General features: G+C 44.7%; 1 protein-coding gene across 1 annotated transcript; it reads right to left on the reverse strand.

The window, feature by feature from the left end:
• Positions 1-303: 303 nt before the first annotated feature.
• Positions 304-17,655, reverse strand: LOC306913332 (V-set and transmembrane domain-containing protein 2A-like; the record flags this gene model as incomplete). Its single annotated transcript, XM_079489919.1, has 6 exons — positions 304-554; positions 1,162-1,269; positions 5,369-5,702; positions 7,437-7,466; positions 16,071-16,246; positions 17,628-17,655. 5 exons carry the CDS (start codon positions 17,653-17,655, stop codon positions 1,193-1,195), a joined length of 645 nt encoding a protein of 214 aa, XP_079346045.1. The 3' UTR covers positions 304-554; positions 1,162-1,192.
• Positions 17,656-21,468: the final 3,813 nt, after the last annotated feature.

Below are 21,468 nucleotides of genomic sequence, written 5' to 3' on the forward strand. Positions count from 1 at the left end.
ATGTATATTAACCCATTTAGGCCTGACCTCAAAATTAAAAAAAAATATTCTAAATCATCCAGTTTTCTGAAATAAATATTTTCACGATTTTTCAAAAATAGCAGACCTACAAGCGCTATGAGCTTGTAGATCCGCTATTTTTCAATAGCTAAATTATAATGTTTAAAACACCAAAAGGCGTTCCCGCCCAAAATGGGTTAATAAATTCATCTTAGGCTCAGGATTTTGTCTTTAGATGACTGTGTTTCATGCAGCTTTAATTCAAAAGATATGGTACCAGGAACACTGGAACAGTTAATATGTGGTAATATATATGAGGATAATTGATCCTATACTCCTGCCCACTCCCATTTACTTTTCATTTTAAATAAATGTATACTCCCATCCCGCAGGAATCTCCCATGAGGACCCGCGGGAATCCCGTAAAAAATGTCATCCTCCACAAGTGTCCATTTTTCACATCAGGAATGCTGGACTGGAGCTCAGAAAGTCATGTGAACAAAAGGTGACAGGAGTTCCTGCATGGCGAGTAGCTTGGAGGTGAAGAGGACCAACTGTGCTATCCATGAGAGAGAGAGAGAGAGAGAGAGAGAGAGAGAGAGAGAGAGAGAGAGAGAGAGAGAGAGAGAGAGAGAGAGAGAGAGAGAGAGAGAGAGAGAGAGAGAGAGAGAGATTGATCTTCAGTGCTGGAAACGACATTTTTGTACTTTTTCTGTTTTGTATGTGTCTATGGAGTTAACATTACTATAATAGACCCCCAGGTGTGGTTATAATACTGTATTAAAATATATCTTCCCTGAAAGCCTTTGAGTCAAAAGGCCCATTCAAAATCCACCTGCACTCTAGTGACATCATAACCCTAAAGATTATTATTCACATTTGTAAACTGAGAAATGGGACATTCTGCCTCATGTGTACTTTTACTTTTGGTACTTTAAGGACATTTTGATAACAATACTTTTACTCAAGTACATTTTGAATTCTGGACTTTTACTTGTAGAGTATTTTGTTGCAGTATTGATACTTTTACTTACAATTTCTTATGATATTGTGTATTGATATGTATTCAAGAATGTACATATGTAACCACTCAATCACCCAATAAAAAAATTATTATTAAAAAAAAGATACTTTTACATAAGTAAAAAAAAATATGAGTACTTTTTTTCCACCACTGGAGATCTTCTATAAACTATAACATCACGTCCGTCACCAAACCACAAGCCAGGAGAAGAGCAGCCAGTCCATAGTTGTATGGTGTTCTTGTTCCTGTAAACAGAAGGCACAGAGCAGTGTTAACTTCCCATTCAGGACGGGAACCCCGATTCTCTTTTAAATCCTGACAGTTTTCTGAAAAAGCTATGTTTCTATGTCAGTCGTTCGATTTTTCAAAAATAGCAGACCTACAAGCTCGTAGCGCGCCACTCGGTGGCGCGCTATGAGCTTGTAGATCTGCTATTTTTCAATAGCTAAAGCATATGGGTTAAGCATTATGTTATACTTTAGCTGTTGAACTCCACTGTCCACTATACCATGATTTAAGAAACTCTTTATTTAAAAAAAAAAAATCAGGATAAGAACCCAGATTTGTTTTGGGTGTCTGAATGTTGTATGTTAAATTGGTTGTTCAGCAATGTAAGTTTTTGTTTTAGGAAAATTCATAGAGAAGGCATGGCAGTTACGTTGGAGAACGATGTATCCATAAGTAACTGCTTGTGTATTTTGTTCATGGTGTATCACTCTGTATGTCAATTTTGTGAGTGTCTTGTAAACCCATGCAGGCTGGGCATCTTTAGCCTGGCGCGGCCAGACTCATAGCGAGGGTTCACTGATGTTTCCTCCATGCATATGTAAAACCAGGCCGTAAACCAGCGTATCTCTTATTCAGCTGTGTGTGTGTGTGTGTGTGTGTGTGTGTGTGTGTGTGTGTGTGTGTGTGTGTGTGTGTGTGTGTGTGTGTGTGTGTGTGTGTGTGTGTGTGTGTGTGTGTGCGTGCGTGCGTGCGTGCGTGCGTGCGTGCGTGCGTGCGTGCGTGCGTGCGTGCGTGCGTGCGTGCGTGCGTGCGTGCGTGCGTGCGTGCGTGCGTGCCCACCCACACCACCCACACACCCTCTCATGTGGCAGGAGCATCTCTTTAGGCTATACAGTGCAGAAGTTTGCGGTTACAATCGTGCAGAAAAGATAAAATATCTGCACTCGCCCAGGTTTAATTTCAGGCAAGCCTGTTATGCTCATTGTTGTTCGTCAGCCTCAAACTCTGTGCTTTCTTTGTGGGCAAAGAAACTGCGTCGACCGTCAGACTCTTTGCTCTCTGGCGGTAATGGCTGAGGGCAGCCGCCGTGGAGGCATTTATCAGTGCCAAGACAGGCCACGCAAAACGCAAAACGCTGTGTGACACAGTCGTCAGCATAATTGGGCTTCCTCCTCGTAATCTCTACTCGGCAGCCCTGGGGGATTATCCAACTTTTTTTTTTTTATACCTCTATTCAGCAGCAAGTACGGTAATATCTCGCTTTCTGAATGGCTGGAAAATGGAAATTTAGAGTTTACATAGGCATAAACTTTCCTTAATGATTATATCTGGTTTCAGTATTTATTTATGATGTATTTTCTCTATTATTAAGGTTATTGTAGCGGTCAATTTGTATTGGGGGGAGGGGAGGTGGGTGGGGAGAGGCATGGCCAAAGCATTTCTGGGGGTCCCCAGCCCAAAACGTTGAGAACCCCTGCTCTAGGGAAATGATTGGCAGGGTGTGCACGGGTGGAAGAGCTGCCAACGCGATATGAACTATAATCAATGGTGCTTTCATTGCTTGTGGTTAACAATTGTGATGACCATCCCATGGGGGTGTGTGTGGGGTTGGTTTGGTTGGATACTAATTGTTGTTCTCTGTCCCTGTGTAGGAGGAGAGTGCCAGCCTGCTGAGGTGTGTCTTGGGGATTGACACACCTGGTCCCAATTATCCCCTTGGGTATAAAAGCAGGCTGGCTGAGGCCATTCTCTCTCTCCCCTGCACAGGTCACACTGCTTGTTTGGTTATGTTTGTTTGAAGTAGTTTCAGTTCAGTTGCTTTCTGCACTCGCACATACAGTCCATGTTCACACAGCCATACACACTTTACACTACTGATGTCACTGACCTCATACATTTTGCACCGTTCACGCCTTATTTAGTTATAAATAAAATAATGTTAAATTTAATCCTGTGTGTCGTCTCCCTTTTTGTCATGATGTGAGCCAATTCATGACACAATCAACTTGAAAAGTAATTATGATTACCACGACAGAAAAAAAGAAGATATGCAGAAAAGTTGTATATTTTCTGAATGATTTGCCAGCTTTGCATTATCTATTGATGCAGTATGCGTATAAGGACGTCTAATCGCTCGCACAGTGCAGTGTATCCATCCTGGTTCAAAGCAATGGATTGAAGTCGTCCATCCCTTGCATATAGGACCCATGCTGTGTTCAGTATAAAGGCAGGCAACAGATTTTTGTTTTCAGTACGGCTGCTAATCTCATTTTGCTGACATGAAAACACTTTGTTCTATTCATGTTGTGTCTCTATTTCAAGGTATATTCAGTGATTTCACTTCATTCAAATATCACTTATTTCTTTTTGATAATCCTCCCTACTATAGAGTGTCGCAGTCGCGCCTCCTACCCTGGACCAGGAAATGAAACCCAATGCATTATTCTCATAGACATTTCTTAAAGTATTTATTTAAAGACGGTTACACCGCGGACAAAGCCAACTCGAGTCGTGACAACTCATGACAACACAAACAATATTTTGGACCAAACAAATAATTAGAAAGAAGAAAAAAACGGCAGGTTACAACACTTTTTTTGTTGTTTTTCTTCTTTGTAATTATTTGTTTGGTCCAAAATATTGTTTGTGTTGTCATGAGTTGTCACGACTCGAGTTGGCTTTGTCCGCGGCGTAACCGTCTTTAAATAAATACTTTAAGAAATGTCTATGAGAATAATGCATTGGGTTTCATTTCCTGGTCCAGGGTAGGAGGCGGGACTGCGACGCTCTATAGCGTGTGCTGACCATATAAGGAGTTCCTCCCTGTCCCCAGTGAGCCCCTGGGGTCAAAAAACCCTAGTTTCAGTTTTGATGGCGGGTGGCAAAGCCTTCATCCAATCAGGATGAGAGGGGCCTTCCTCCAATCATGATCGAGTTGGTGCACATGCTGTTGGCCTGTTGCACTTCCCCCCACTGTAGAGCGTGTGCATGTGCACATTTTGTTACCGGGGCGGACTGGGTGGTTTTCCAAAGCAGGGGTTCTCAACGTTTTTGGCCGGGGACCCCCGAAAATGCTTTGGCAACGTCTCGGGACCCCCGCCCCGCCCCCTCCCGACCCCCAATATAAATTGACTGCTACAATAACCTTAAACCATTTTGGGCGGGAACCCCTTTTGGTGTTTTAAGCATTGTTATAATTTAGCTATTTAAAAATAGCAGATCTACAAGCTCATAGCGCGCCACCGAGTGGCGCGCTACGAGCTTGTAGGTCTGCTATTTTTGAAAAATAGTGAAAAAAAATCATTAAATTGTTTTTTTTATTATTTTTTTTAATAATTTTGGGACCCCCTAAAATAATTTGGCGACCCCCCGAGGGGTCGCGACCCACGGGTTGAGAACCCCTGTTCCAAAGCACCCAAATCACTGAATGCTCCTTTCAGCGTGTGAAGTGAGTGACCATGCATGTAGGTGAGTGTACTTCCACGTTCCACCACATACTGCATGTGGTGCTGGACGGCAGATTTCTGTACATTGTGTACAGTACATACAGCAGGGCTATTCAACTGGCGGCCCGCGGGCCAAATGCGGCCTGCGGAGCGCCCCCTAGTGGCCCTTGGAATACTTTTCAAAAAAATAAAAATAAAGAAGAGAGAAAGTTACAGGTATGATGTGTGTGATATATAAAGTGCTAGATTATCATAATGACAGTACTCTTGGAGAGAAATTAGACAGACTCCTGCAGTCTGTGTGTTTGTATTTTCAGCTAGTGCTCGTTGACGCTCGTTCTGTCAAATAGGTCTATTCTAAGGTATAGCATATAGTTGTATAGACATATATCAACCTGTGCTCATACTGTGAACAAATGTATTAGCCTACATCTTTGTGTTTGAACACAAAATGCATTTGTAGAATCCAAAAGAATGCGCTTCGCACGCACGCTGTGAGGCCCTCCACACACAATCATTCTACGTTTGTGGCCCCCGACCTAATCTAGTTGAATACCCCTGACATACAGTATGCATGATTGTTGTTGCTGCTGCTCGGTTCGGAACCAGCTCAGACAAACAGCCATTGTTTTTTTTTCCAGTTATGAGACCCAACCCAGCAGGATCTTACCTGAGCTGGGGTTGTGCTGAGCCGTCTTGGAGGACGTCGTGTGGGAGGTGGAGGTGGCTTCCTCCACCCTCTGGTCGGGGGAACTCCCGCTAGGCTTCCTGGGCTTCTTGTCCGTCAGGTGGAGAGGGGAGGAGCTCTTGTTGGCAGACGGTGGCGGTGGTGGCCGGCGAGGCCGGGCCGTGGCGTTGACCTTCAGCCAGGCCTGGGCCTTGTATTCGGCGATCTCTCCGTAGTCGGCACGAGTCACCCGACACTCGTACAGACCCTCGTCGCTCTCACCGATCCCAGACAGCTGCAGCTTGTGGGAAATGTTGTTGCCTTGCACCCTTACGGTCTGACGGGGCATTGTAGAGGGGTGGAAACAGAGGACAGTATTACATGTTGGTGCCTTGCACCCTTACGGTCTGACGGGGCATTGTAGAGGGGTGGAAACAGAGGACAGTATTACATGTTGTTGCCTTGCACCCTTACGGTCTGACGGGGCATTGCAGAGGGGCGGAAACAGAGGACAGTATTATGTTGTTGCCTTGCACCCTTACAGTCTGACGGGGTATTGTAGAGGGGTGGAAACAGAGGACAGTATTACATGTTGTTGCCTTGCACCCTTACGGTCTGACGGGGCATTGTAGAGGGGTGGAAACAGAGGACAGTATTATGTTGTTGCCTTGCACCCTTACAGTCTGACGGGGTATTGTAGAGGGGTGGAAACAGAGGACAGTATTACATGTTGTTGCCTTGCACCCTTACGGTCTGACGGGGTATTGTAGAGGGGCGGAAACAGAGGACAGTATTACATGTTGTTGCCTCGCACCCTTACAGTCTGACGGGGTATTGTAGAGGGGCGGAAACAGAGGACAGTATTACATGTTGTTGCCTCGCACCCTTACGGTCTGACGGGGCATTGTAGAGGGGCGGAAACAGAGGACAGTATTACATGTTGTTGCCTTGCACCCTTACGACCTGACGAGGCATTGTAGAGGGGTGGAAACAGAGGACAGTATTACATGTTGTTGCCTTGCACCCTTACGGTCTGACGGGGTATTGTAGAGGGGTGGAAACAGAGGACAGTATTACATGTTGTTGCCTTGCACCCTTACGACCTGACGGGGCATTGTAGAGGGGCGGAAACAGAGGACAGTATTAAATGTTTTTGCTTTGCACCCTTACAGTCTGACGGGGCATTTTAGAGGGGCGGAAACAGGACAGTATTGAATGTTGTTGCCTTGCACCCTTACGGTCTGACGGGGCATTGTAGAGGGGCGGAAACAGAGGACAGTATTAAAGCTGCTATAAGCAATAATATGTCAACATTTTAATGACCTTTTTATTTTTTTGGTATTCAGACAGCCAGCAATGGGTAGAACGCTCCCAAAAAAATGTAGTCTCTGTGACAATGACAAGCTTCTAGGAACATCTTTGAATGCAGATTGTGGCCCCTAGATGTGTCACAGAGACTAAATTATTTTTGGGAGCGTTCTACCCATTGCTGGCTGTCTGAATACCAAAAAAATAAATAATACAAAGGTCATTCAAATGTGGACATATTATTGCTTATAGCAGCTTTAAATGTTGTTGCCTTGGACCCTTACGGTCTGACGGGAAAGTTGAAAGAAATAAGGGGTGATATTCTGGCGCTTCAGCCACACAGCGAAATACTGTTAATTAACACTATAGGATTTTGCTGTTAGTTTGCATGTTTAGTTTAGTTTTGTTTAGTTTCTTAGCACATTGCAATATAAAAAATAAACAATACACATATAAAAAGAAAACACGTTATTGTGCAAGAAAAGGAAGAAGCCAGCAGGCTTTTCTGGGTTTTTAAACAGCTGGTGGATAGAAATGATCACAACTTGTAACACTAGCGTTTGTTTTTAGAAGACTCACACGTCAATTTTCCCTCCACTTTTAGCCTATACGTGTTTTGTTTGTTTTCTTCATTTTGTGAACCTTAACAAATATAAGCACTAAAAATATAAAATAAACCCATTAAATACTATTTGGGAATAAATGCAATGCACTTGAGATTAGCTTTAAGATTATAACATGCTTGCGTCTGGGATCTACTTACACTTATTTTTGTTCCCTCGTCATCAGGGTCTGGCTGTACCATTTCCATCTGTAAATATGCACAGAGAGAGAGAGAGAGAGAGAGAGAGAGAGAGAAAGAGAAAGAGAGAGAGAGAGAGAGAGAGAGAGAGAGAGAGAGAGAGAGAGAGAGAGAGAGAGAGAGAGAGAGAGAGAGAGAGAGAGAATACATAGTTTGGAATAGCTTTCAAGACAGCAGACATTTTCAAGAACCAGAAGTACCTTGCACTCACTGGAACAATCATGACAATAATTGACCCCTCTGTCACCCGGAACTATTTAGTTCCATGTTGACAGAGGGACTCAGACAATCAATTCATACCTTTGCAACCACTATATTACATGACAAGTATATTTCCTACACAGCTTTAAGTCCAAACGTCATTCTGAACAAACCCTTTAAAGCAATCCTTCTCACTCGTCTCCTGCTTTCCCATATCTAGATTACTTTAATATGTTTTTATAGCACTCTATCCCAATTGGTTCTGTGAGCTTCACAGTGCACTCTTAAAACCCTAAAAAGAGAGATGGTGTCTGAGATGGTGTTTTATTAACGTGAGGCCATGAGTCATCATATACTGCACTGTACAAATCCAATTAAGGTAATTGTGAGATAATGAATTTCCAGTATCAATTCACCATCCTGGGCATTTATCATGGAATATTAGACTTCATAAGCTAATTGAGGTTTGCTGCAGTGCATCTGACACCATGTTGTTTGACATTAGTATAGTTCTGTCAGGAATGAGTTACGGAATAGGACCCAAAAGCAGGCAACCAGATGCAGACTAGAGCAGATTATCTTCAAGGTGTTTATTTAACCAAGGTTTTTCCAACAAGGCAAAACACAGGCAAGACGTTACAGATACAAACTCACTCGACATAGGTCTACGGACCAACAAAGGCACACTGCAAACAAAGGGCTTAACAGGACACAGGTGAACTCAAAATACAATCAAACACAGGATAGGATAACAGGCAAACAAAACACAGGTGACTAGGATACAATAATCAGGTAGCTGAGGTAGGTAAGACAGAACAGGAAACGCCAACAAGAGAAGGCAGGAGGGCACAATTAACAAAACTACAAAATAAGACAACCCAAAGCAACAACAGAGTAAACAGTAAACCAAAACCAAACACCACAAGGCAAAATACAGAACATAGTTAAAACACAGAATAAGTCCAAAACCTGCAACATAAGTGTTCAAAGGCAACACTAATAACAAGTGCTTCCTTTCTTAACATTCAAGGCATTACAGAACATGAACTAAACACAAAATGGTCATGTCATAAAAAGAGTTCAGGGTTTGGAGCCATAGTCACGGCTTTTTCTTTTCTTCGTTCATTTTTAATAATTCTTCTGGAAGAGCTCCTTCACAGGAGACAAAAAAAAAAAAGAATTATTAAAAAGAAATGAACACGGCCCCTCACGTATTAGGAGGGCAGTCGATGAATCTATCATGAATCTATCATCGATGAATCTATCATGATTAAAATAGAGTTTTTAAAGTTTTTAAAATAGAGTGGTACAAATAGAGTGGAGGGTGAAAACCCTGTTTCCACCACTGCATACAGCCAGCCATACAATGTTCTCTCGCATAAAAGTTTGGACTTTCTGACAGCACGTCAAACGTTTCTGTCGACGGTCGGAAACAAGCTCCCCATTATTTCCTCCCATTTTCCTTTAAATTAATGCATGTAGCGCATGAGTGCCTTCTGAGCTGAGAGGAACAGAGTGCTTGGGACTATCTCATGAGTGCCTTCTGAGCTGAGAGGAACAGAGTGCTTGGGACTATCTCAATTCCAATCTCTTGTCTCTGTTTATTGCAAAGCCCTGGCGCCCTGACACGCTGCCATACTTGCATGCAATCCTCAAATGGAGTTCTTGTCAAATGTTTCCCCGCAATTATTGACCATATAATTCAAGTGGGGATCTCAAGGGCCCCCTGTCACTATACTATATGAATGTTACATAATGGGTAGAAATATTAAAACTGTTCTTCTGTTCTGCTTTGGTCTAAAAAGTAAAATAATTCAGGAAAGAGCGCATCAGCACTTCCACAACATTATAACAAACGCAGTATCATGAGGAAAACACAATAAAGCACGCCCTATAAGGTTCATTTCCATTGTGGTCCTCTGTGTGCGTGTGTGTATGTGTGTACGTGTGTGTGCGCGCGTGAGTGCATGTGTGTGCGTGTGTATGTGTGTGTGTGTGCATGTGCGTGCATGCGTGTGCACACCCAGCAGTAAGTAAGTGTGTGTGTGTGTGTGTGTGTGTGTGCGTGCGTGCATGCGTGCGTGCGTGCGTGCGTGCGTGCGTGCGTGCGTGCGTGCGTGCGTGCGTGCGTGCGTGCGTGCGTGCGTGTGTGTGTGTGTGCGTGCACACCCATAACCCACCTGGAATCCTTCTGGAATACAAACCATCACTTGCACTTGCACTTTAATTACAGGCCCCACATCCAAACCTCTTGGCGCTCATCGCCTTCAAGAATGGTGTGCTAAATAATGTAATAATGTGAATCCAACTGTTTATACAGTACCCCCCCCCCCCCCCACACACACACACACACACGCACACACACACACACACACACACACACACACACACACACACACACACACACATACACACACACACACACACACAGCAGCAGCAGCAGCGATGTGTCATTCAAATGGGTGAGGGAACTGCAGGGTGCAGGTTCATGAGACTCGAGGCGACAGACAACAAATTGCCCTGATATGTAACATCATGGTGGGAGAGTACCGATGAGAGGGGGGAATGAGATCAACTCCTATGCATGTCTGAATAATAATTGCCGTGTCTCTGTATCTGACTCGTTTCAGCTACGTATACAGCTCCATTTGTTGGAGCCGTGTTGTGAAATAAATATAACTTCAGATGAAACCATTTTAACCCATTTTGGGCGGGAACCCCTTTTGGTGTTTTAACTAAGCATTATGTTATACTTTAGCTATTGAAAAATAGCAGACCTACAAGCTCATAGCGCGCCACCGAGTGGCGCGCTACGAGCTTGTAGGTCTGCTATTTTTGAAAAATCGTGAACGTCAGGCCTAAAAGTGTTATGCGAACTGAATACTGACAAACAATGTTCTTATAGTCATTAAATGTAGTGCTGGTGGCATTCTCTCTAGTCAGTCTCCCACTGTGCCATGATGTCCAGCTGTGCTGCCTGAAAACCCTGTATTTCAACTCTGTTCTATTTCAGTAAAGCCTGGGTATCGAGGCTACAGTTTCCCTATCCCTGCCTGCCAAGCTTCACAGAAATAGACATGAAGCTACCAACTCTTCACATAAGTGGAAATGTCCGCAGGCGGGAAAGGTTGGGGTAAAAAAAAAGCATTTTGTGGTCAAGCATTTTGTGCACATTAATGAGCAGGATAATATGGGAAGAGTCCCGAGTCTCTTAATTGGCCCGAGACCGAGTCAAGTCCAAGTCAAATTAAGGGCGAGACCGAGGCGAGACCGAGTCAAGGACTCGAGTACTATACAACACTAGTGACATATGAGGCTGTGTTGCTTTGTAGCTTTGTATATTTTGTAGCCATAGGTGGACCATGAGATAACGAGACCCTGGGCACGGACACGCAAAAGACACAAAAGAACACACACCGTGTGAGGGTTGGAAATAAGCTGAATAACTCAGTTTAACGCTTTAACACCAGTTGACCCAATCGCTAGTAGCCATTATGAAATTAGAATGTTCAGTCATCCATGCCTCACCGATCTTTGAAGGCTGGTCTCTGCATGATTGTATTCCTATATGACTATTAAAAATCACACCCGTGTGAAGTGAGTGGCGCAACTCCATGTGGGGGTTCCCGGGGGGGGGGTGGGGGGTTCCAGACCCACAGGAACGCACCTGCCGGCACGGTTCCGGCGAGCCGCCCCGCGTCCAAAACGGTAGAGAAATGACAGAGTTACCATGTGGGGGTCCCCGGGGGTGGGGGAGTTCCAGACCCCCAGGAATGCGCCCAGGGTGCCGGGCTGGTTCCGGCGTGCCGCCCCGTTTCCGAAACGGTTGAGAAATGACAGAGTTACTGTGTGCCGGTCCCTCTACTGTACCCTCTACTGTACTGTACTGTACTGTACTGTACTGTCACTGTACTGTACTGGCACACCCGAAATCATCATAATACAGTTAATATGTGCGTGTTAGGTTGCACACAGGTGGTGAAAAACAACCATGCTGTTTTCATGCTCAGACATACCCAGCCAGCCAGCCAGGCAGGCACACACACACATAAGTCCGTAAGGGAGTGGTTGCACCACTCAAACATTAGAGGACAGTAGGACAGTGAGGTGTCCGGTGGAGGAGCGCGATAGCCACGAGAGATAGATGCTCTTTTAGTTGCGTGACGTAAAAGGTTGAAAGTGCTCAGCATAACAGCTTTGTCCTCAAGACACAAAGAAAACTATCTCAATGGGAAACCATTGAGTCCAAGAAAATACGAAATCATCCCGTTATCTCCGTGAACAAAATCAAAGCAGGAAGTGGAGCAGAGATGTGGATGACTTACGACTCTAACAATGGCTGCAGCATCCACCGATCTATAAAAAGATTATCTGCGCGAGCAGCACATGAGTGCATATCAGTGTGATCAGTGTCATAACTGTTGTGGTGCGACCATACATTGTGACTAATGTCCCTCAGACTACAGCCCTGCTAGTGGACCCCCTGAAGCAATTAACCCATTTTGACCTGAGATCAGATTCTAAAAATGTCTTCTACATCCTGACAGTTTTCTGAAAAAGCTATGTTTCTATGTCAGTCGTTCTTCGATTTTTCAAAAATAGCAGACCTACAAGCTCGTAGCGCGCCACTCGGTGGCGCGCTATGAGCTTGTAGATCTGCTATTTTTCAATAGCTAAAGCATAACATAATGCTAACACCAAAAGGGGTTCCCGCCCAAAATGGATTAAAGTCACAATCAATGTCCTGAATCAAAACACAGCGACAGCTCTATTATCCCTGGATATATTGAGAGGCTGAAATGAGTTCCGCTTCCCAGCTTCTCCCGTCCTTCCTCTGGTTCACACGCACGCACGCACGCACGCACGCACGCACGCACGCACGCACGCACGCACGCACGCACGCACGCGGATCAAGCATATCAAGCATGCGCGCACACACCATACATGTCTCATCTTTAGCTGTCACACATATAATACACCCTATATTTTATGTCTTTCTTCCTTGTTCCTAAGATAACCCTCTGTATGTATTATTTTGTACATCGGTATCGCTAATGGCACACAGACACTGTGGACACAGTCACAGCCATCAGTGTTGCCGACTGCACTTAACCCATTCTGGACGGGATCCCCTTTTGGTGTTTTAACTAAGCGTTATGTTATACTTTAGCTATTGAAAAATAGCAGATCTACAAGCTCTTAGCGCGCCACCGAGTGGCGCGCTACGAGCTTGTAGGTCTGCTATTTTTGAAAAATCGTAAAAATGCGGCACAAATCTTTGAATATATATTCTTTCAGAGCGAACGTTTTTCTTATTTCGACGTCAGGCCTAAATGGGTTAAATCAAAGCTGACTTTCATCCTTCTGGCCCTGTATCTAAATGCACCACCACACGCAGTACAGAAGGCCCACCGGAATGAATAATACCACCCCGTACCGATACGTTACAAAGCATACCGGCATTTTTTCACAATGATAACGCAACTTTGAAAGCAAAACATTACTTTCACTGACCCAGTTCTCTGCTCCTCCTATTTATGCCACTGCCTTACTTATACACCTTATCCCTATAGCCTTGGAACCCTGCAGGCTTTTATGGGGAAACCCATTGGAAAATCTGGTATACTGTAGGAAGCCCACTGCCTTGTATTTCGCTATCCTAATAATAATGTAGCGATCGCTGTCTGTCGGTGTGTCTGTCCGCTTCCGGGTCACCAGTGAAATGCATGTTGGGACGGCTTCCGGGTCACCAGTGAAATGCATGTTGGGACGGACACTGATTAATACTGGGACACACTTTTCCGCGTAACAGACCCACACGGGGAAATTCCGCGTAACAGACCATCACGGGGAAAACAACTCGGACGGTGCATGTTAACGTGAACACACGCGCTGTTTCGACACCACACTGAACATCATTTGCTGTTCATATATTCAGAACGGGTGAGGACTAGTACCAATAACATGGAAGTCAAATGGTTTGACACAAAATTTGTGTTGTATGAGGGGGTGGGGGGCAGTCGAAACACAGCCGAAAGCCGTACAACACAAATGTTGTGTCAAACCATATGACTTCCATTGGAAATGCATTGGGGCAAGATGTAAACAAAACCTTTGTTTACATCTAGCATGCATCAATGTTGTATGCTAGATCGAAAGGTGTGAGTCAGGCCTTAGAGTTTTGAGTGGTGCAACCATGGGGTGCAGCACTCCAATGCCCACAATGTGTGTCTCTGCCTGGCTGTGTCTGAGCACGGAAATAGCATATTGTCACCACTATGTGTCACTGTTGCACAGCCTAACACACAGACACACATACACAGAGGCCAGGGAGGAGAGCTTGTACAGTACAGCACAGCACAGCACAGCACAGCACAGCACAGCACAGCACAGCACAGTACAGTACAGTAGCTTGTACACAGCGACACCCTGCGTCTCCCACTTCATGTAAACTAGCAGTGATTTACTTGTTAGTTGCAAGTCTCTTTATACGAAACAGTCTTGCACTAATATTATACACCAGGCAACATCTCTGCTTTACTACTGTACTTATTAATGTATCCTCCTTACTGACATGTTTGCACTATTGGTGAGATGCGGAAATACTTTTCGCTGTACTGTACTATACTTGTACTGTACATTGACAATACATTTAATATCATCTCAAGGCATTGAGAGGGGCCAGACTTAATCTGCCTGGGGCAATATGCATTGCAAAGGCAGATGATGGCTATAGGCTACGTGAGGCTATAGGGAGGGAAGGGTGGGTGCTCAGATCGTTGACCCAAAAGGATCCATCGTCTGTTTTTGACCGACATCCGCCCCTCTAGACCAGAAATCATACAGGCTGGGACTGGGCCTATACTATATTTAAAAAATCACACCTGTGTGAACTGAGTGGTGTACGGTCTTATATAGCCTGATCAGCTGTGGTCTGACGTAATGTCTGACGTAATGAAATCACACCCGGGTGAACTGGGTGACCGTAGCAACCATGCTCATTTTTTGATACGAACAGACAGACAGACAAACTAACAAAGCCAGTCGTAGGAGTGGTTTACACCACTCAAAAAATACATATGCTCGTGCATGTGTGTTGTGTGGATGCAGCCATGGAAGTGCATACTTCATATGTGAATGAATGAATGAATGAATGAATGAATGAATGAATGAATGAATGAATGAATTGAATCCGTTCATTTAAGCTGACGTCTCAATTCATGCACAAATCCCACTCAACATGAAATACACAGTTTGTTTGGATATTGGCCCAAAGGACACCTCTTACACCACGGTGTAAGAAGTGGTGTTGCACATGCTCAGTTGTTCCTCTAGGCCGCACACAGAAGCCTGTGAACATAGACAGGCCTGAGGCCTGGTATGGTAGGCCTCAGGTCTACCATTCTGACATTTAATTTAATAATATTTGGACTGCTGGACAGCTGACAGTAAGCTCTCTTTACTCTTAAAAAAAAGAAAACAAAATATATACTGTACATACATACATACATACATACATACATACATACATACATACATACATACATACATACATACTTAGGTATGCGGTCTAGTCTAACTGGGACTCAGGGGGGTGGACGCCTCTGCCTTGCATAGTCCCCAGTGAATAGGCAGGTTGCCCTTCACTGGTAACCTTACTTTGGATTTTTAAAAATATATTAAGGTATTGTAGGCTGGGATTTTACAAAAAAGCCCCCCTTTTAAATACATACAGACATACAGACAGACATACATACATACTTATAAGGTATGCCATCTGGTGGCTAATGAACCAAACACACATTCTCAGAAGTTGAAGCAGTTTTAGAGGACCCACTTTTAGGCCAGTGCAACAGAGCATGCTTTTGCCTTTTTTAAAACCTTACCCATTTTAACCAAATACATACATACACACACATATATATATATATATATATATATATATATATTTTTTTTTTTTTTTTGAGTGGTGTAAACCACTCCTACGACTGGCTTTGTTAGTTTACGTGTCTGTCTGTCTGTCTGTCTGTCTGTCTGTCTGTGCTCAAAAAATGAGCATGGTTGCTACGGTCACCCAGTTCACCCGGGTGTGATTTCATTACGTCAGACCACAGCTGATCAGGCTATATAAGACCTTACACCACTCAGTTCACACGGGTGTGATTTTTTAAGAGTAAAGAGAGCCTACTGGCCTGAGGCCTACCATTGCGTGGCACATCTATGCACGGAATGTATATGTTCACAGGCTTCTGTGTGCGGCCTAGAGGAGCAACTGAGCATGTGCAACACCACTTCTTACATCATGGTGTAAGAGGTGTCCTTTGGGAAACCGGGCCATTGCCTTTGAAGATGGATGACAGCCGAGCAAGACAAAACAAAGACCCAACAAAGTACCTCTTCTGGCTCCACCTCCTCCTCATCCTCACTGTCAGTGGGTTCCTCCGGTGCTCTGATGAACCACCACTGCATCTCCAAGTACACGGACGGCGCTCCGCTTTGGAAGGCACACGCCATTTCAATGTTCTGGCCCTCTTGGGCTGTTTGATTGACAGGGAGATCAGTGAATGTTCCTGCAAAGATATATGAGAGAGAGAGAGAGAGAGAGAGAGAGAGAGAGAGAGAGAGAGAGAGAGAGAGAGAGAGAGAGAGAGAGAGAGAGAGAGAGAGAGAGAGAGAGAGAGAGATGGTTTGTAGTCTATACTCAAAATACAATTATAGGACTAACTGACTGACTGACTGACTGACTGACTGACTGACTCACAAGCGTGAGACACACGCACGCACACACACACAGGCGCGCGCGCGCACGCACAGACACACACGCGGACGGACAGACAGAGTATAGTTAAGGGAGCCGCTGTCCATGGTGCTGAAATTGCGATGCGCTCATTCCCTCGCGCTGGGTGAACAACGAGTCACCTACAAGCTACAATCAGCCAAACGAGCTCTGCAACAAGTCAGCCTTCATGTATAGCCTATTTAAATATAGCTGTTGATGCTTTCCCTATATAGTTGCGCTGAGAGAAAGCTCTAATGTACAACTGGTTGAACTGGCATGCACCGTTTGACAGCAGCCTGCGTCAAACAGTGTCCAATGACAACTGAATTACACACGGCAACATTAATCAATTCAATGTCAATTTGCCATTCATTCTCCCGTCTCCAATAGCTATATGTAAATCTGAGCGACGTAGGCTATATAAACTAATAAGAACCGTGTTGGATTTACACATAATATACGCACTTTTAACACTTTGTTTGACCATCTCTGGACGCCACAGTTTCCCCGAGAGGGTTTTCACTCAGTCCTATAATTACCTTCAAATGAGATTGCAAATCGGACACAAAACCCGACAAAGAAAACAAATCCAACAGTAGGCCTATCGTGAGAAGTCCACATCATTCCAAATGGAGATCGAGGGAGAGGAGATAATCACGTTATAGCCGAACGAAAATAATAAACCGATTATTTCCACACCAGAACATACGCCAACAAAGTCAAAACAGTTGCGGCATGGATGCGTTTGAACGCAGAATGCCAAATCGTCAACATGCTGCAGCTAAGTCACTAAGTTGTAGTATAGCCCTCTTCAAGTTGTATTTTTTGCTCCAAAATTCTTCTCTTGGCTCTGCGGGAGTGCAGTTAGTCTAGGCTAGTGGCTCTGCACCGCTCAGACGAGATGCTGTGTAAAGGAGAAATACGGTTCTCCGCTCCCCCTGTGCGTCGCTGCCGAGAGGAGACGGCAGTGTGCTGGTTCCCCTTCGTATAGGACGCGGAGATCAGTCCGTTGCATCCAGCAGTATCACTTAACTCCCTGCACGATTGGAGAGCCAAACCACGACTTTACGAGGGTATATATATATAGCGATGCTGCCAGCTGAGCTGCCCGCTGCATTGCTGCTGTGTACAGGAGTGCTGAAGCCACACCGAGTATATCTATCTGAACCCACCTGCATGGGGCTCCCGCTGGGATAGCATCTGCTTCTCATGCAACAACAAAATATAGCAGGCTATAATATTAGTTGTGTATAGGAGCTGAATTCCAGTTTATTTTATTTGAAAATATATATTGATGGATAATTAATTTAGCAATTTGAATTAAGCATGCAGTAGGCCTACTATACTTTGAAAAAATAAATAAATACAATTGGAATACATTTTGGCTGTTTTTTTTTCATAATGTAAAACACTATAGCCTATCATAAATGGTAAATGGTGCATTTATATAGCGCCTTTATCCAAGGCGCTTTACAGAGATTGTGCATTACATTCACCCATTCACACACACACACATACACCGATGGCAGCGGAAACCATGCAAGGCACCAACTAGCACATCGGGAGCAATTAGGGGTTCAGTGTCTTGCTCAAGGACACTTCGACAGTAACTCTGGGGGAGCCCGGGTGATAGGATATAGTGTTTTACATTATGCTCTAACAGCCCCTGGCCCAGGGGCCCTTGGCTCTCAGGGGGCCCTTTGGGGAAATTGGAACGCTCTGTACTGGGTTTGAGGCCCTGAAAATAGCTCCAAGGGACCTTCATTGGCCATTGATTTTGTTAAATTTAGGTCAAACAATTTGATAAAATTTTATATAATATCCACGCAGTGATATTAGAAAATTACGCACGCACGAGCGCTATGGAGGCCCCAAAACATTTACCGGCCCGGGGGCCCTTGTGGAGCTTAATCCGTCCCTGAGCCTATATCCTATAGAAAATGTTACATTTTATCTCTGCTACCTTAGCAACCATGTTGTCATTACAATACTCCAATCAGCAGTGGTGACACACCAATATGGAAATGTTTCTGGATATAGGCTTAATGAATGTGTCAGCCCTGCACAGAGCCATTAGAAGTGTCACGGGAGTTTAAGCACTTGAGCTTAATTGCAATGTCGTTGAAAATGAAGGAGTTCAGTGCTGGCGTCACGGCAGTGGCCGCAGCAACACTTATGGTCGTCGGGTACTCCTACTTGAGGAACAGAGAGAACAGACGAGAGGACAGCGTCCTGAAGGCCGTGGAGGAGATCCAACAGACCTTCATCAAGGAGAAGAAGAAAATCGAGGAGACCAAGGACAGAGTGTACGAGAGGCTCCTCTGGCAAGAAGAGAAGATCAAAGACATGGAGGAGGAGAGGAAGACCACGGAGCTCAAGGTCCTGAAGATGGAGAAGAGCCTGCAGGAAGCGGAGTCGGAGGAGAGAAGGAGCGTGGAGGTGGTCGAGGCCCTCAAGGAAGAGCGGAGGGAGCAGAGGAACCGATGGGGCGAGGATGCACTCCGACCGGTCGGAGAAAAGGACGGTCCGTCACGAAGCTCTCCCTCTGCCGAGCGGAAGAATCAAGACAAAGTCCCGAACGTGGAAGAGAAGAATGAAGATGGCCAACTGGAGAATTCGTGGACAAGTCAGTTCCCCTCGTCGGACTTGTGCGAACTCTCACTGGACCCGAATACGGCGCAGAGAAACCTCTCGCTGTCTGACGAGAACAGAACGGCGACGCACGCGAGGGAGAGCCAGTCGTATCCTTGTGACCCGGACAGATTCGACATATGGCCACAGGTTCTGTGTAGACAGGGTCTGACCGGACGCTGCTACTGGGAGGTGGAGTGGAGTGGATCGGTGTCCATAGCGGTGGCGTACATCGGAATCAAACGGAGAGAGCACAGCGACGATGCCCTGTTCGGCCACAATCGCGCGTCCTGGAGTCTGGTGTGCTACAGTCACGGCGACAGGTACACTGTCCGTCACGGCAGGAAGAAGAGCGTCCTACCGGTCGGCGCCTCCGACTCGAACAGAGTGGGAGTGTATCTGGACTGGCCTGGTGGAACGCTCTCCTTCTACAGTGTCTCCGCCGGCACACGGACACACCTGTACACCTTCAAGAACAGATTCACTGAACCCCTCTACCCCGGGTTCTGGATAGGTTACGACTGCTCGGCGTCGCTGTGTAAGATAGAGGAGGAGCACTACTGAAATGATATTTGATGGAACTGATGCTCAATGAAAGGAGACTCAATGAAAGGAGAGTTCAATGAGCCTTAACCCATTTTGGGCGGGAACCCCTTTTGGTGTTAGCATTATGTTATGCTTTAGCTATAAAAAAATAGCAGATCTACAAGCTCATAGCGCGCCACCGAGTGGCGCGCTACGAGCTTGTAGGTCTGCTATTTTTGAAAGATCGAAGAACCACTGACATAGAAACATAGCTTTTTCAGAAAACTGTCAGGATGTAGAAGACATTTTTAGAATCTGATCTCAGGTCTGTCATGAACTCGCAATAAACAGTGAATGAAATACAATACATAATGGAATACCATGAATAAATGGATACTTATTTTGGGGGCGGATGAAACGTTGTTCTTCACCGGTTCATGTCAAAAGAAAGTTAGACCAACATGCGTCTTTATTTACTTTGCTTCTGGATCACGCAACGTGGCTTTATGCTTTACTGCATGCTTTTGCGTCTGTAATGGACAGCTGCTGTATTTGAATGTTTTTGTTGGTGGCACTTGTTTGTGTTTTGGTACTTATTTGGTGCTGGATCACACATAACCTGGCATTCTTCTCTATACTGCACGGCATGCCATTATCTTATGTGTCTCTGCAATGGCCAGCCAGTAGCCCATACTGTATCCTATACTGTATATAGAAGCAGTAGCATAACTCTATAGACCAGGTAGCCATGGGTACACATGGCACAGAAGTTAAAGAGCAATGGCCATGATTATTATTTTTTATTATATGCTTTCTTTTTTTTTAAATAATCACAGAATTTTTCCTTTGTTACCCTTTTTTCTTTCTTTCATGAATATAGCACTTTTATTGGTTATTATTAAAACCTTTAGTTCAGTTAAGAACACTAACCGCATATTTTTTGTCACACCATCACTAAACACAGGTATATTTTACCCAATGTAACCCACCCGTGTGAAGTGAGGGGCGTTCTAATCATCGTACATCACCAATCAAGAATGGTGGTCCCTTATCGGCCAAGGGTTCCCTTCCCACCGACATGCATGTCGATTTGCTCAGACACATATGACATAAATTATCCATCCATTGTCAATGGCATTTCATGTTTGTGTTCAGACAGAATCCACACTAAGCTGTTTATAGGAAATCACACCCGTGTGAAGTGAGGGGCGCTCTTATACATCATACATCATCTCAGATGCCTTAGATATAGACAGAGTTACGCAAACTGCGCTCACTTCATGGGGCTTCAGTCCAATGGCGGCTCTCCTACATAGACTTCTATTGAGCGTGGGGACAACCAACTGGGACAAGTCCTGGACCGGAAGTAGGCAGAAATGCATTGGACTCAGGCAACAGCCCAGCTTTAATGATCTTAAATCCCTTTATTTTAGATTGTTTTGTAGTAATAGTACAACATAAACATTAAAGATACTTTAGTTGTTACTGTACAATACTTTAAAACAGTTGTCATGCACACAAGATAGCTCTTATTTGCACCGCCTCCGTTGAAAACAATGTATTTCCAACTCCAGCTTGTCTCAGTTCAGGCTGCATGAACATCGCTCGGTTTCTGCCCCACTCAATAGCGTAACTATTCTATTAGATGGCTCTGGGAAAAAATCACACCCGTGTGAAGTGAGGGGGCGAACTTTATACATCATCATAAATCACATTCCATGCTCAGCCAATCAAATCATCACAAATGTCATTCTGGTCAATCACTTTTGGCGTCTTCACTTTTATCTTCAATAGTGCGCAGAAGTCCTGACGTCACTCGCTCATCCCCTCGATTCCCCTGGTTCTGCCTGGTTCACA

The sequence above is a fragment of the Electrona antarctica genome (genome assembly GCF_951216825.1).
Source record: "Electrona antarctica genome assembly, chromosome: 20".
In the NCBI taxonomy this organism is placed as follows: Eukaryota; Metazoa; Chordata; class Actinopteri; order Myctophiformes; family Myctophidae; genus Electrona; species Electrona antarctica.